This window comes from Ptiloglossa arizonensis, chromosome 5 (genome assembly GCF_051014685.1).
Source record: "Ptiloglossa arizonensis isolate GNS036 chromosome 5, iyPtiAriz1_principal, whole genome shotgun sequence".
Classification (NCBI taxonomy): domain Eukaryota; kingdom Metazoa; phylum Arthropoda; class Insecta; order Hymenoptera; family Colletidae; genus Ptiloglossa; species Ptiloglossa arizonensis.
In genome coordinates this window covers 17,775,240-17,790,148 of record NC_135052.1, presented here as the reverse complement: position 1 = coordinate 17,790,148, position 14,909 = coordinate 17,775,240, and the positions used below count along the sequence as shown (strand labels likewise).

Here is a 14,909-nt window from a genome sequence, read left to right as displayed (position 1 = left end):
TAGAGCTTTCGAGAAAAATTTGTTAGATAAATATTTGGAAATTTCATATACTGTAGCTGAAGTTGTTTCAACTAAGAGAATCTCAGTAGAGCTTTCGAGAAAAATTTGTTAGATAAATATTTGTATATTTCATACGTTGCATCTAAAGTTGTTTCAACTAGGAGAATTTTATTAGATTAAAATATAAATTCATTGGTTAAATATTTGCACATTTCATGGAGTGAAGTACTTTTGTGAGAAGTCTACCCTAACGTTAGGTGTCGACTGATCATTTTCGAGAAATGGAATAAATGATCGGTAATGATACACTTTCCATAAACTTACACGTGTTGGTTAAGAATTTTTGTGTCACAGTGCATTTGTCCAAGCGGCACGAGGTTCAACACAGAGGACCACATGTGCGAGGACATCAACGAGTGCGATGAACTTGGTCCCGATGTCTGCTTGAACGGAATCTGCATAAACACTGAGGCCTCCTACGAATGCGAGTGCACCTCTGGATACGTCCTCGATCACACTGGCCATATTTGCATGGGTACGAACAATTAATGAAACGTTAATAACGATTCGAAGCGTCCTTAGAACCTCGGAGTAAAAGAATCTTGAAAGAACAATTTGGTAACTTTAAAACGTCCTTGACATTTTTATTCAAAATTTAGAAGAAATGGTACTCACGATGTCTCCTTTAAAAATAATTCAAAATATAATTTTGTTACATTTTGAAAAATAAACGTTTCCTCTCCCTTTGTATAAATAGGTATTTCTCTTCTGAAATAAAAAATTCTTACGTTTCTGCAGTTACAGTCTTCCATGGTAATTTACCATTTATGCAATTATTTCAATTTCCAAGATTCATTAGAGAAAGAACAAGGTATAAGGAAAAGTAAAATCGAGAAAAGTTAATTCGAACTCGAAATAGATTTAACAAAATTATCGCTCGAATTCTCACTGAAAATGTTACTTTTAAAAAACCACCATGTTGGCTGGTGGTGAAAGGGTTAGGTTACAGGTTGAATATCTACGATATCATTTCATCCGAGTAGAGTGTCGCGTTTATGTGAATTGATATATTTTTCAGACAACAGAAAAGGATCCTGTTGGACCAAGATGATAGACGGTCGTTGCGAGTACAATTTACCGAGACTGGCGTTGAAATCTGAGTGCTGTTGTTCCGTGGGGGTTGCTTGGGGAAGTCCCTGTGAAATTTGCGATCACAATCTCTGCGAGTGTTCGAAGGGGTACGCGAAATTCGGTGGAAAGGATTGCGTGGACGTGAACGAGTGCGAGTTGAACACCGGCATATGCAAAGGTGGAGGTACCTGTGTCAACACCGATGGCTCTTATCGTTGCGAGTGTCCTCCTGGGTTGACTTTGGACGCGACACGTGAGTCCTAAAATCCTATCTGTTTACTATGACTTGTCTACGTAACACCAAGAGTGTGTTTTCCAATTGACAACTTCTACTTTCACGATTTTAAACACCGTAGCTTACCGTAAACGTTCAAACGCAATTGTAAGTGTTCTCTTATCGAATACTTTCTCCGTGAGTTCTCAATCTCGTTCCTTTAGATACTCTAGATTACTTTCGAGTATTTTGTAGTAGCCTGAAATATTTAAAAGATCGAATTAATCAAAAAAAAAAAAAATGAAATGTGGAACTTACAATGAAAGTACTTACACGTTAATATACAATGGAATGTGTTTATTCACTATTCTTCTTGAAGAAAGTATAATTTGTATGGAATTCAATTTTTATTTCGAAGCGATACGTTATAACTCCAGATGCAATCTTCTCGCGCGTGTACTGTACATAAGGGAATGTCTTCCTTCACAAAGTATTTTTCTTGAAACAAGTATAATTTATATAGAATTCAATTTTTGTTTCGAAACAGTACGTTATAACTCCAGATGCAATTTTCTCGCGCGCGTACTGTAGATAAGGGAATGTACTATATTCCTTTACTATTCTTCTTGAAGAAAGTATAATTTATATAGAATTCAATTTTTATTTCGAAACAGTACGTTATAATTCCAGATGCAATCTTCTCACGTGCGTACTGTACACAACGGAATGTTTTCCTTCACAAATTATTTTTCTTGAAATAAGTATAATTTATATACAATTCAATTTTTATTTCGAAACAGTACGTTATAATTCCAGATGCAATCTTCTCGCGCGCATACTATACACATTGGAAAGTATTCCTTCACTATTCCTCTCGAAGAAAGTATAATTTGTACAGAATACAATTTTCAATTTCGAAGCTGTCCATTGTAACTCCAGATGCAATCTTCTCGCGCGCGTACTGTATACAGTGAAATGTGTTCCTTCGCTATTCCTCTTGAAGAAAGTATAATTTGTATACAATTCAATTTTTATTTTGAAGCGATCCGTTATAACTCCAGATGCAATCTTTTCGCGCGCGTACTATACACACTGGAAAGTATACCTTCACTATTCCTCTCGAAGAAAGTATAATTCGTACAGAATACAATTTTCAATTTCGAAGCTGTCCATTGTAACTCCAGATGCAATCTTTTCACACGCGTACAGTACATTTCGCCACGTTATTACACCAAATTGAAGCACGATCTTTGAACGACGTATTTCGTTAGATTCCACGTGCATAGACACGAGACAGGAGACCTGTTTCATGGAGTATCGTCACGGCCAGTGCGCGAATGCGATCGAAGGGCAATTTTCCAAGAGTCTGTGTTGTTGCTCGGTTGGTCGTGCATGGGGCAGCGAACGATGCGAATCCTGTCCGAAACCGGGCAGTCATGCTCACAACGAGATGTGCCCCAGGGGGGACGGTTTCACCGACAAACACGACATCAACGAGTGCATCGAGTTTCCCGGGATGTGCCTCAACGGAAGATGCAAGAACACGGTCGGTAGTTACAGTTGCAAGTGCAATCAAGGCTTCGCGTTGGACGAGCACGGAATTAAATGCAACGGTGAGCGATCGAGAATTTTGTTTATCGAATTGTATTTCAAATAAATTTAAATTGGACGCTCAAGGTCGTTTTAACCGATTTTTATGCGAGGATATAGCCTTTCAATGATCTTGAGCGATGAATCTTGCCGACTTTGATTAACAAAGTGTGTTAGCTAATTTGAGTCTGTTAATGATTGATTCTACAAGGTTGATAGACGTTTTATAATTTATTTATATGTATATATCAGAATTAGTAACTGAAGTATACGTATGCATATAATTTGATGAAATTTTTGGATATTGAACTGAATGATTTTATGGATTTTATGGATTTTATGGATTTTATCGATCCCTTGAGAATTGACGATTAATGGATTATATTTTATTCGAATTGCGTGAATATTTTGTTACGCGTTGTTCAGTTCTGTGGATTTGTTTAACTGTGTGCAGACATCGACGAGTGCGAGATTATGCACGGAGTGTGTGGAAACGGTACGTGCAGGAATACACCTGGTAATTTCCAGTGCGACTGCAATCCGGGATACCGTAGCAGCGATATAATGAAGATTTGCATGGGTGAGTAGTATCAAAAGAGAATTCGATATGGAAGAAATGTAAAAGAAATTGAAACGACAACGAAACGAACAATTGAGAACTTAAATCGAAGATAACACGAATAATTTCGTCGAAAATATTATTGACGTAATTTTTTCCATTAATGTAAGCATTAATTTTTATTATGTTGCAAATTCAAGAAACATAAACGAGTTAATTCCATTTTGGTGCATTCATCGTGGTAAAGTTACCACTGCACATTTCTCTGTAATAATTATTTTGTGACAGAGCAGACGGGGATAACTCTGCTCAATTATCGAGGCAGAAACCGTGACAATTATCGAGGTAATGCTATAATCCGTGGATTTCAGACATAAACGAATGCGAGGAGACACCAGGATTGTGCTTAGGAGGAACTTGTCTGAACACCGAGGGTAGCTTCAAGTGTCAATGTCCACCTGGTCATGAATTAGGACCTGATAAACAGTCATGCAAGGACATCGACGAGTGCTCGAGGACCAGCGGAATCTGCTCAAATGGTGTCTGCGAGAATATGATGGGTACCTATCAGTGCATATGCGACGATGGTTATCAACAAACTGGATTGAAGTCCCATTGCGAAGACATAAACGAATGTGCGACTGCTAGTGGAGGCTGCGAGGACATCTGCTTGAACACGCCTGGCAGTTTCTCTTGCTCCTGCAGGTGAAGCTTTTTGGATATTGTAAAATATTTGAAGAATGAGTTTGACGAACAAACTGAGATTTAGAATTTTGATAAATTTTTCTTGCACTTGATTATAGAAATATTAGGGAGACATACTATGGAAAATAAAATGGCCTCTGTAGTTAGACAATCTAGTGTACTATGTTTAAGTTCAGTGTTATACTCGTGAATTTTGTTAAATAGTAATTAGTAAATAGTAAATAGTAATAGGAATTTTGTTAAATTCTGTTACAGTTTTTTTAATAATTAAATATTTACTAGACTTGACACGTGATAAACTTATAATTCGTTTTATTATAATTAGTTTCTAAATGTGTAATTTTTGAAGAGGTTCTAAATTTTCGAACAGTTGGAAATGATTTCGTATTAATACTACTGCATATTAGATACAAAAATTTAAAAAAAATTTTACGTTTACGAAAATTAATCAAATAAAATAGATCTCCCTGACGATTTATACTCGAATTAAATTAGGTCAAATAGCAACTCCTTCAAAATTCAATGTCAGATTCTAGAATTTTTTTATTTCGATAGTTTCTAGTAATGTGCAAAAAGGGGAAATAGTTTTCTTACCTTCTTACCAACAGCACTGGTTTTGCGTTGAATCTCGATGGTCGATCTTGCGTGGATGTCGACGAGTGCAAAGAGAATCCACGAATTTGCAATGGCGGTAAATGCAGCAATATTCCTGGTGGTTACATATGCACATGCACCGATGGACTGCTGCCTGGAAGTGACGGTGCATCTTGTATAGGTAAACAAGACGCAAAGTAATATTTAAAATATTGTATATAAAATATTTAAATATATAAACATCGATTTTATATATTTCTATGCTTCCTGGAAGAAGACCAGTACGTAATTTCAATATTAATTCTCAAATATCACCGCTTTTAAATAATACACGATTATTTTATTCACAAATATGAAGCTATTAAAATTTCTCCAGAAAATGAAAAAAAATATAATTAATGCAAAAGTACTTACCGAGTGAAAAATTGACGAAACGCTACATTCACGTATTTATAATTTTTTTACAAAAGTGTACAATTTGAATCTTCTTAGATGTCGACGAATGCACGACACAACCCCATATATGCGGTTATGGTGAATGTTACAACACCGTTGGTTCTTTCAACTGTCGCTGCGAGGAAGGATACTCCGTGAAACCGGAAGCCGGTCATGGTTGTACCGACGACGACGAGTGTCTCCTAAACGCGTACTCCTGCAGCGAGTTCGCGGAGTGCCAGAACACTCAAGGCTCGTACGAGTGCACCTGTCACGAGGGTTTTGTGGGTAATGGTGTCGAGTGCAGAGACATCAACGAGTGTCTAACGAACAATGGAGGCTGCGACTCTAACGCCCAGTGCATCAACACCGAGGGATCGTTCAAGGTAAAATATAAATTATTTTTCCAAGAGTCTTCTAGTGTCATTCAAATTCGTGACGAGTTTATAATTTTCACTAAATCTCTATGAAAGTATAACCAATAGCTAGGTGAGGTTCTCCCGATGAAAATGAGTCCAAACACGGTTACTTTCGGACGACTTTTAATTTATCATTATTCGAATGATTTTTCAAAAAAATTTTCAATTACGTACAATTGAAAGTAGTCCGAACGAAGTCGTGTTTGGACTCATTTTCAAGGGGACAACCTCACCTAGCCATTGGTAATATTCACACAAAGATATAATTAAAAATACAAAAATAAAAATTGTCACTATTGAATTCATTTCTGTAAAATAGCGATCTCGATTATCAACCTTCGGATGAAGATAATTTAAAATAATTCAATAATTCGAGACTCACTCGCTCGTTCACCGACCCTCTTTCTTGTACTATCTTCCTAAAACAAAAACGCTACCTGCCCCGGATATATGAACACGAACGAACCCGATTCGATTTCGTATAACTGAATGATTCTCTACTCCCATTTTTCCGAACCAATCTCTCTATTAGATAAACAATCATAGATGCGTCTTCGTAAAAAATTGTTTGTCACCAAACTCAATGGAAATATTGCTACGGAGAAACAATTCGTGTGTGTTTCAGTGTGTCTGTGACGCTGGCTTCAGGGGTGATGGCTACGACTGCAAGGACATCGACGAGTGCGCCAACGACAACACACTCTGCGAGAATGGTCACTGTCTCAACTACCCGGGCTCGTTTCGCTGCGAATGTGAGATGGGGTTTATGCACCCCGACGAGAACAACGACCAAACGTGTGTGGACATCAACGAGTGCGAAATGTTCAGCAACCTGTGCGTGTTCGGCCGCTGCGAGAACATATTCGGTATGTTCCGCTGCGAGTGCAACGAGGGCTACAAACTGGACGGTTCTGGCGGAAACTGTACGGACATTGACGAGTGTGAAAATCCTCAGTCCTGTCAGTATGGTACCTGCATAAACACCCAGGGCAAATACATGTGCAAGTGTCCACCTAACCATGACCTGGTCGATGCTGGAAACGCTTGCGTTGGTAAGTATTCTTCGAAGCTTTAATAAGATGAATTAGTTCTAGTAAATGAGAGTTCCTAGTGAAGATTTTCAGATGGTTTGAAAATTAATTTTTATGTTTCTTAATTTTGTTTCTGGTTTGATTCTCTCGTGGGATTCTGTGAATAAATTGGTACTCTATTGATGAGAACGTTGGGTCTGGACATTTTACAATCTTATCCTCCGTGAACAGTTCTGATGGGTATAGTAGCTAGCTTCCTTGAAAAATTCAGGACTTTTAATTTCAATCCAGTGTCTTCGAATATTTAAAAAATTAGAAAACTTTAAATTAGTGTATTTGCTATCGACAAGTCAGCTGAAGAATATTCAAACTTCAGCAGTCTCTTACCTAATTAGGTTAATCACTGTGAATTATAAGTTTGGTAACTTGTTCCTCCATTAGAAAATGGCTAGACCAGGATTCTTATTTGTCCATTGACATACTGTAATTTATCGTTTTTTAGGTATCTTAAGCTTTTAATGTCTTCTATTTAACATTTTGTCGTTATACGATTCTCTCGTTCGAAGTTAAGCCATTGAAGATTTTTATTTATCCATTGACATACTGCAATTTATCGTTTTTTAGATATCTTAAGGTTTTAATGTCTTCTATTTGAAGTTAAGCCATTGAAAATAGTATCAATTACAGCTTCCACGTATTCGTGTTACAGACAGGCGAGAATCCTTCTGTTTCACTGGTTTCGAACACGGTACCGGAAGACCCCAGTGCATCTTCGATATGTCCTCCTCAGTGACCAAGGCGACATGTTGCTGCAGCATCGGTAACGCTTGGGGCAATCGTTGCGAAGAGTGTCCTCAATCTGGAACCAAGGAATTCGAAGAATTGTGCCCTGGTGGGCTTGGATACAGACCCAATCAGATCACTGTAATCCTGGAAGACATCAACGAGTGCGACGAGCACGAGAACATCTGTCAAAATGGCCACTGCACCAACACCTTTGGCAGCTTCATGTGCTCCTGCAACGAGGGTTTCATCTTGGACGACACGAAAACCAGCTGCATTGGTAATGATCGAACAATTTTCTAAATTACAGAATTCACGAAAGATTGTGTTCCATGTTGTACAAAATAAATTAAGTATCAAAGACAAGAATTTGGATAAAAGACAGTTATAATCCTTCAGCGAAAAATTGTTCATTTGCGTTGGTCTCTTTCAAAGAAGAAAGTTCTACAGAGATGAAACAATTTAAGCAAGAATCATAGATTACAATTGGAGAAATTGGTCAAAGATATCAAAATTAATTATTAGAATTCAGTTCAATCCAGAACGAAATTACAATAATATTCTCTAATTACTTCATCGTATTGTTTCCAGATATCGACGAGTGTTCCTTGCACCCACACATATGTGGTGTAGGATACTGCATCAACGACCAAGGAAAGTACCATTGCGAGTGTCCAGAAGGATACATGGCGATGCCAGGAGGAAGTGCGTGAATGTTACATTAATTTCTAGTGAATAATATCTCCGAAAGTCAACGATAATTGATCTATTTCACCAGAGGAGTGCGTCGACATGAGAAAGGAGTCGTGTTACCTCAGCTACGAGTCGGGTGAATGTTTCAACCCCATGATGCATCCACAAACGAAGATGTTGTGCTGTTGTTCCATGGGGGCCGCCTGGGGTAGTCCTTGCGAGCACTGTCCTGACGAGAGGACTCGTAAGAACAGAGAACATTTCCTTTTAATCGTACAAAGTGTCCGAACGTTCACTTAGAACCAATGACACTCCAGTGTTGAACGACTGGAGGTATACGATGATGTACGATGATGAAAGCTACGTACAAGCAATTGGAAAATTTCTTTCAGGTGAGCACGAGGTTTTGTGCGGTATGGTACCCGGCCAGATAATGAACCCCATAACCAATCACTCCGAGGAAATCGACGAGTGTTCACTTATGCCAACCATGTGCACCCACGGACGTTGCATGAACACTCCCGGCAGCTTCGAATGTCAGTGTGACCGAGGATACGTCTACGATCAGGATTCGCATCAGTGTATCGACGAGAACGAGTGTTTGCACGTAAGAAATTTCACGAACGATATGAATTTTATTTGAAAACTGTGAGAAAAATTTCTATAATTCTAAATTCCAGTTCCTGGTTCTTCAACAGGATTGATTCGTTAACGATGCACGATTCGAATTAAATATCACTGTATTCACGAATTTAAGTTGGTCGGCAGATAGTAATTTTGGCAATCTGTCTAGAGCAAAAATTAAAAATATCACTTCGAGAAAAATAAAATTCTATTCGAATCGTTTCGGAGGAATAATATTAACATTAACACGAGTGTCTCTGAGAACATAGAAGTCGGAACTAAATCAATTGGTCACTGAAGGCCACCGATGGTTTACCCCCACCTCATCGCTCCATCTCTCGTCAGTTCGCACAACCCATTAGAACACATTCTCTGTTGGTGAAAGAGGGAAACCTCTAATATAGTAAACAAACAGGAATTCTACTTAGCGTGATTCATGGTGGAGAGAATGACCTTGAACGGCCAATTAATTTTCTTCCGATTTCAAAACTCGTCTTTGATAGTTTCAAGTGTTTTAAGCGAATTTCGATTAACGTTGGAAGACGAATTTAAAAATTTTAATTTAATCTATTTCACTGTGATTAAAATTTACTCGAGAATCTTCGATGCGATGACCATCTTGTTCGATGATATTTTTTCATGAATCAAATATTCTCCAAAGGAACTTCTCGATCAATTTTACATTAAATGAAATGAACCGCAGCTTCTGAAACGAGCCTGTACATTTTTATCCTTTTTTTTTTCTCTCTCTTTCACAGATTCCAAATCCCTGCAGTGGCAACGCACAGTGTATAAACAAACAAGGCTACTTCGAATGCGTTTGTCCAGCTGGATACAAACTAGGATTGAGTCAACGCGACTGCGTCGACATCGACGAGTGCTACGAGAGATCCGGGATTTGTAACAACGGTGCCTGCAACAATTTACAGGGAAGCTTTCAGTGTGTCTGCCACTCTGGTTTCGCGCTGACGCGGGACAGGGACACTTGCGTGGACATCGACGAGTGTCAACGTAACCCGAACATTTGCAACAATGGAACGTGCGTGAACACACTCGGCGCTTACAAGTGCATCTGTTATCCGGGATTCAAACTCAGCCCTAACAACGACTGCGCTGGTAAGTTATTAAACATTTTTCGGGAAACGATCGAACAATATCAACACACTTTTTTTTCTCAGCCTATGTATGGAAGCAGAGTCGACTTAGTTATTTACTTAATATTTCTTTACAGTTCGAGTCTATATTTGTTAGATTCTCAGAACTTTGAATCTGTTTCTCATTCTTCGATTCCACTGTCGCAAAAATTCGGAAATTTCGAATCGTGCTCGCGTTTAGTCAAGAACTTCTTTCATTGATGGAAATTAGGATCTGTGAAGTTCGTTTTAGGATTCACAAAGGTCACCTTGATCTTTCTTCCTTCGTCGCGAAGATCTACGAGCCAAAGTCGGTGTAATTTTCCTTCGAAACTTCTCCGCTGATACAGTCTCGAAATTGATCGACTCGTTAATAGTTACCGAACCACCCTGTATCAATTCTGAGACAGATATCGACGAGTGCCGAATTATGCCCTTCCTTTGCCGCAACGGGAGATGTCGAAACACAATCGGTGCCTTCAATTGCGAGTGTGCCGATGGTTACGTGCTGGGTCAGGATGGCCAACATTGCAGGGACATCGACGAGTGTCACGAGGTAAAGTTCGATACAGTTTGAAGATAATTTTTCTCGTTGAACACAATTACCGTATCTGGATACAACATTTTATTAAGGAACATTCATTTCTAATAGAGAACACGATGCACTTCTCGATGCACTTTAATTGCACCACAATCCTCGATGGATTTTTACTTCACTCGATACACATTAAATACGATTAATACATTTAATTATTCGAAACATTAAATATTATACTATGGTAATTATCTGGATACAACATTTTATTAAGAAACAATAATTTCTAATAGAGAACACGATGCACTTCTCGATGCACTTTAATTGCACCACAATCCTCGATGGATTTTTACTTCACTCGATACACATTAAATACGATTAATACATTTAATTATTCGAAACACTAAATATTATACTACGGTAATTATCAATTGTGTTAGATACCTGGGCTCTGTCCACCTCCAGGAAAATGTCAAAATTTAATGGGATCTTACATATGCACCTGTCCACCTGGTTACGAGTTGGATCACGAAAGGAAGAAATGCGTCGGTGGGTAAAGAATCGGATAAAGAACAAATTGGAAAATTGCACAGAGCACGATTCTAGTATAAATTCGTGTTTGTAGACGTTGACGAATGCGTGGAGACACCAGGGATTTGTGAAAATGGTCGCTGCCTCAACACGGACGGTGGAGTGATTTGCGACTGTCCAGTTGGATTCCAATTGAGCGACAAACCGAACTCGATGAGGTGCATCGACGTAAGGGAGGAATCGTGTTACGACGATTACGTGCGAGGACGTTGCGCTTATCCCCGAACTGGTGGGATGACGAAGAAACATTGCTGCTGCACGATGGGGAAAGCTTGGGGAAGATACTGCGAGCAATGTCCTCCCGATAATAGCGGTAACTATTTTCTTTCTGTATTGAAAGTGTCTCGAAGACTACACTGAAGCAATAATACTGACAGAGGAAGTGTACATTAGTAACGATACGGTTAAATATCGATCGTTAGAAGTCTGGTAGACTTATCTCAGCTATTTGTTTCGAGTAACCTAATAAGAGTGTAATTTGGTAGCTAAAAATGACTATCACTCATCGATGGAATCATTAGATAAGGTTCTGACATCTAAACTAAAGTTAACGTTTGCGTTTTAGAGTATCCATTGATAATATACAAAGTTAATCTAGCCGTTAAAGTCTCAACTTTGATCATAGTCTTTGATATACACTTAACCCAAATAAACTTTACTTAAACGTCAAGCAGGTACTTCTGACTTTCGATCTTGAAGATCTAATTTTGCACAAGTATGCTCAGGGAATAGTCCTGGACAAGTAACCTGCCACACATCGTTACCCCAATCATCATCATTAACCCAGTCTACTAACACCTATCTGAACGTTATGCAAGTACTTCTGACCTTCCATCCTGAGACCTAAACTTGTACAAGTATCCAAGAAATAACCTTATTCAAATAACCTATCACATACCATAACTACAAATGCCTTCAATTGTAAACAATCTCCATCCAGAGGAGTTCAGGAGACTGTGCCCAGAGGGACCAGGCAGGGACGATACTGGAATCGACCTAAACGAGTGCCTCTTCATGCCGGACGCTTGCTCCGGTGGGGAGTGCATAAACACTGATGGCTCGTTCAGGTGCGAGTGTCCTTCGGGATACGTCCTGGACGCGAGTGGCAGACGTTGCATCGACAACAACGAGTGTCTGGCTGTCCAGAACATATGTGGTAACGGAACCTGTTCGAATATCGACGGAGGCTTCGAGTGTTTCTGCAACGAGGGTTTCACTCCTGGCGTGAACCAGGTCTGCGAGGATGTGAACGAGTGTCTCGAGATTGGCAACCAGTGCGCCTTCAGGTGTCACAATGCGCCTGGTTCCTTCAGGTGTATCTGTCCTTACGGATACACTTTGGCTCCTGACGGACGACACTGCATAGGTATGCCTTTAACTTCGTGATGAATCCTGCAGTTTGGTTTGAACGAGCAGACAAATTCTTCGTGATGAATCTGACCTCTCAGAAAAGTTTATTTTATCGTTCTGTGAGACAAATTCACGTTTCTATCGCTAGATCGTTTTAGATACTTCACGTAATAGCTACTGTTGGGTGACTACCCCCACTGTCAGTGAACGTAATAGTAACAAGAATCATTTTGTTAGGTGTTTCTAGCTTACTTGATTTTCCAATTGCTTTTCCAGATGTAGACGAATGCGCCACACCAGCGAACAACTGCAAGTACCAGTGCAAGAACCTCATCGGATCCTTCATGTGCATCTGTCCACCCGGATACCAGCAAATCGGGATGACAGATGAGTGCAAGGACATCAATGAGTGCGCGATCAACTCCGGTCTGTGTAGAAACGGTCGTTGCGTCAATGTGGAGGGCAGTTATCAGTGTCTCTGTTACGATGGCTTCCAACAGAGTCCAGATGGGAAATCTTGCATAGGTAATCAAAGAGAGGTATTGGCTAAGCGAAAGACTGGGACTTGAACTGGGTCTCATCCTCTTTCAGATCGCAGAGTGGGTTACTGCTTCTTGCAAACGATCGGTGGTAGATGCACAGCGAGGACCTCTGACTTGAGAACAGTGACGAAGGCAGACTGTTGTTGCACAATGGGTGCAGCTTGGGGACCTCATTGCGAGATCTGTCCAACCAAGGATTCTGAGAACTATAACGAACTGTGCTTGGACAAAGGTTTCTCTGTGGACGGTCAAGGTAGTAATTGGCCCAGCGAACAGAATATTAAAGCCATTATTCGTCAATTTGAAGATTCGCGTAAACTTTGCGTTGTTACGCGATCAGGAGCTGGGAATATTTTTTTCCAGATATCGACGAATGCAAAACGATTCCTGACTTGTGTAAGAATGGGCTGTGCATCAATACACTCGGCTCCTACAGATGCGTTTGCAATAAGGGCTACAAGGCTGACAAGTCTGGCACTCAATGCGTTGGCAAGTGTTCAATTCTCAAATATTCGAATCCTGGTTATAAACAAAGCGATTCCATGATCCAAGGTCATTTCTTCTATTGTGGATCACGTTAGGGGGCCAATTGATTTTAATCCTACTTTATATTGTGTATAAATTGCTACTTCTGCTCACAGAATATTGCAAAATATTGTTACACCTTTTCAAACAATTAGAGATGGTCTTTGGCAAATGCAGAAGTTAATTTTACAATACATTAACCCACTTATATTATATAAAATAAACAATCAAGGTAGATCAGGTATATAAGATTCTCTGATTATATCTACAGTATCAACCGAGCCTAAATGATTGAAAACCTGTTGTGAACACTGCTTCACCAGTTGCTGAGCATTGAATTTCGGATTACAGACATAAACGAATGCGAGATAACACCGAAACCCTGCAAGTACAACTGTCAGAACACGGAAGGAAGTTTCACCTGTTCCTGTCCAGCTGGTTTCATTCTAAATCCTGATGGTGTCAGCTGCAGAGATCTGGACGAATGCGCAACTGGAAATCACCTGTGCCAACAGAACTGCGTTAATACCCAAGGCAGCTACACTTGCGGTTGCCAAGAGGGTTACAATCAAGACGGTGACGCCTGTCACGGTTCGTCGTTGCTACAAATTGATCATCCAATACTCAAAACAGCGCTGTCCAAGCAAGACTTCAGAACACTTATGAAGTTCTGTTGCTTCTACCCAAAAAAGACTATGCAGCAGGGATGTCAGGTTCTCTGCTATTACAGAGTGATTAGTTAGGGTTCTTTTTGTATTACTGAGTGGAGGGTTAGCCTTGAGGACTACTTCCTGTATGGTTTCCTCTATAGTATACTTGTTCCAACCAGTGACACGAAAGTTGAGTCAGAGCTAAAAACCTGACATCCTTGCTATGTAGCATCTATAAGCTTTTTTAAGTCAGAGATGCCTCTTTACTATTAGAGAAAGTTCTATGACAATGTAGGTATGCTGTGTTGAGGGAAGAAATGGTTAAAAGGGGGATTAGACACTCAGGTGACTTCTATGCTGGACAGCACTGACCCAAACAATCGTTTATCGCAACGTTCCACTCGATGGAAGTTGTTATTCAAATGTTCATTTTTCCAATTGTAATATCATCATAAAATGCTGCTAACTTTTTACTTCTCTAGACATAAACGAGTGCGAACAGCACGGAACTTGTCCCAAACCGGGTACTTGCATCAACACTTTGGGCAGTTTCCGGTGCATCTGCCCGAGAGGATTCAAGTTGGACCAGTCGAACAGATATTGCGTCGATCAGAACGAGTGCGCTGATGACACATCGTGTGAACACGGATGTCAGGTAAATTTCATTGTTTATTGTAAGTTCAAACGATTCAGAGAAAGATCGTGGCAGAAATTTTGTTCCTGGAGAAGTAATAGGAGAAATAGTTGGTAAAAAGAATCAGGTAATAAGAGAAATTAAATATTGCCCGTGTAGTTTAAAATTAAA

The 14,909-nt window shown here is 39.6% G+C and overlaps 1 protein-coding gene across 2 annotated transcripts in view; it reads left to right on the top strand.

Annotated features, from left to right (window-relative positions):
- The window catches only part of LOC143147667 (fibrillin-2), a 52,964-nt gene that overhangs the window by 35,131 nt on the left and 2,924 nt on the right, over window positions 1–14,909 (top strand). For both annotated transcript variants that reach the window (XM_076313121.1, XM_076313122.1), the window contains 22 exons: window positions 355–535; window positions 1,079–1,384; window positions 2,617–2,958; window positions 3,390–3,515; window positions 3,866–4,199; window positions 4,808–4,974; window positions 5,286–5,614; window positions 6,273–6,699; window positions 7,388–7,741; window positions 8,053–8,166; window positions 8,240–8,398; window positions 8,547–8,761; window positions 9,537–9,894; window positions 10,322–10,467; window positions 10,887–10,995; window positions 11,072–11,350; window positions 11,978–12,403; window positions 12,664–12,912; window positions 12,979–13,182; window positions 13,293–13,418; window positions 13,806–14,045; window positions 14,587–14,759. In XM_076313121.1, coding sequence (XP_076169236.1) covers window positions 355–535; window positions 1,079–1,384; window positions 2,617–2,958; window positions 3,390–3,515; window positions 3,866–4,199; window positions 4,808–4,974; window positions 5,286–5,614; window positions 6,273–6,699; window positions 7,388–7,741; window positions 8,053–8,166; window positions 8,240–8,398; window positions 8,547–8,761; window positions 9,537–9,894; window positions 10,322–10,467; window positions 10,887–10,995; window positions 11,072–11,350; window positions 11,978–12,403; window positions 12,664–12,912; window positions 12,979–13,182; window positions 13,293–13,418; window positions 13,806–14,045; window positions 14,587–14,759 — 5,364 coding nt within the window. The remainder of the gene's footprint in view (window positions 1–354; window positions 536–1,078; window positions 1,385–2,616; window positions 2,959–3,389; window positions 3,516–3,865; window positions 4,200–4,807; window positions 4,975–5,285; window positions 5,615–6,272; window positions 6,700–7,387; window positions 7,742–8,052; window positions 8,167–8,239; window positions 8,399–8,546; window positions 8,762–9,536; window positions 9,895–10,321; window positions 10,468–10,886; window positions 10,996–11,071; window positions 11,351–11,977; window positions 12,404–12,663; window positions 12,913–12,978; window positions 13,183–13,292; window positions 13,419–13,805; window positions 14,046–14,586; window positions 14,760–14,909) is intronic.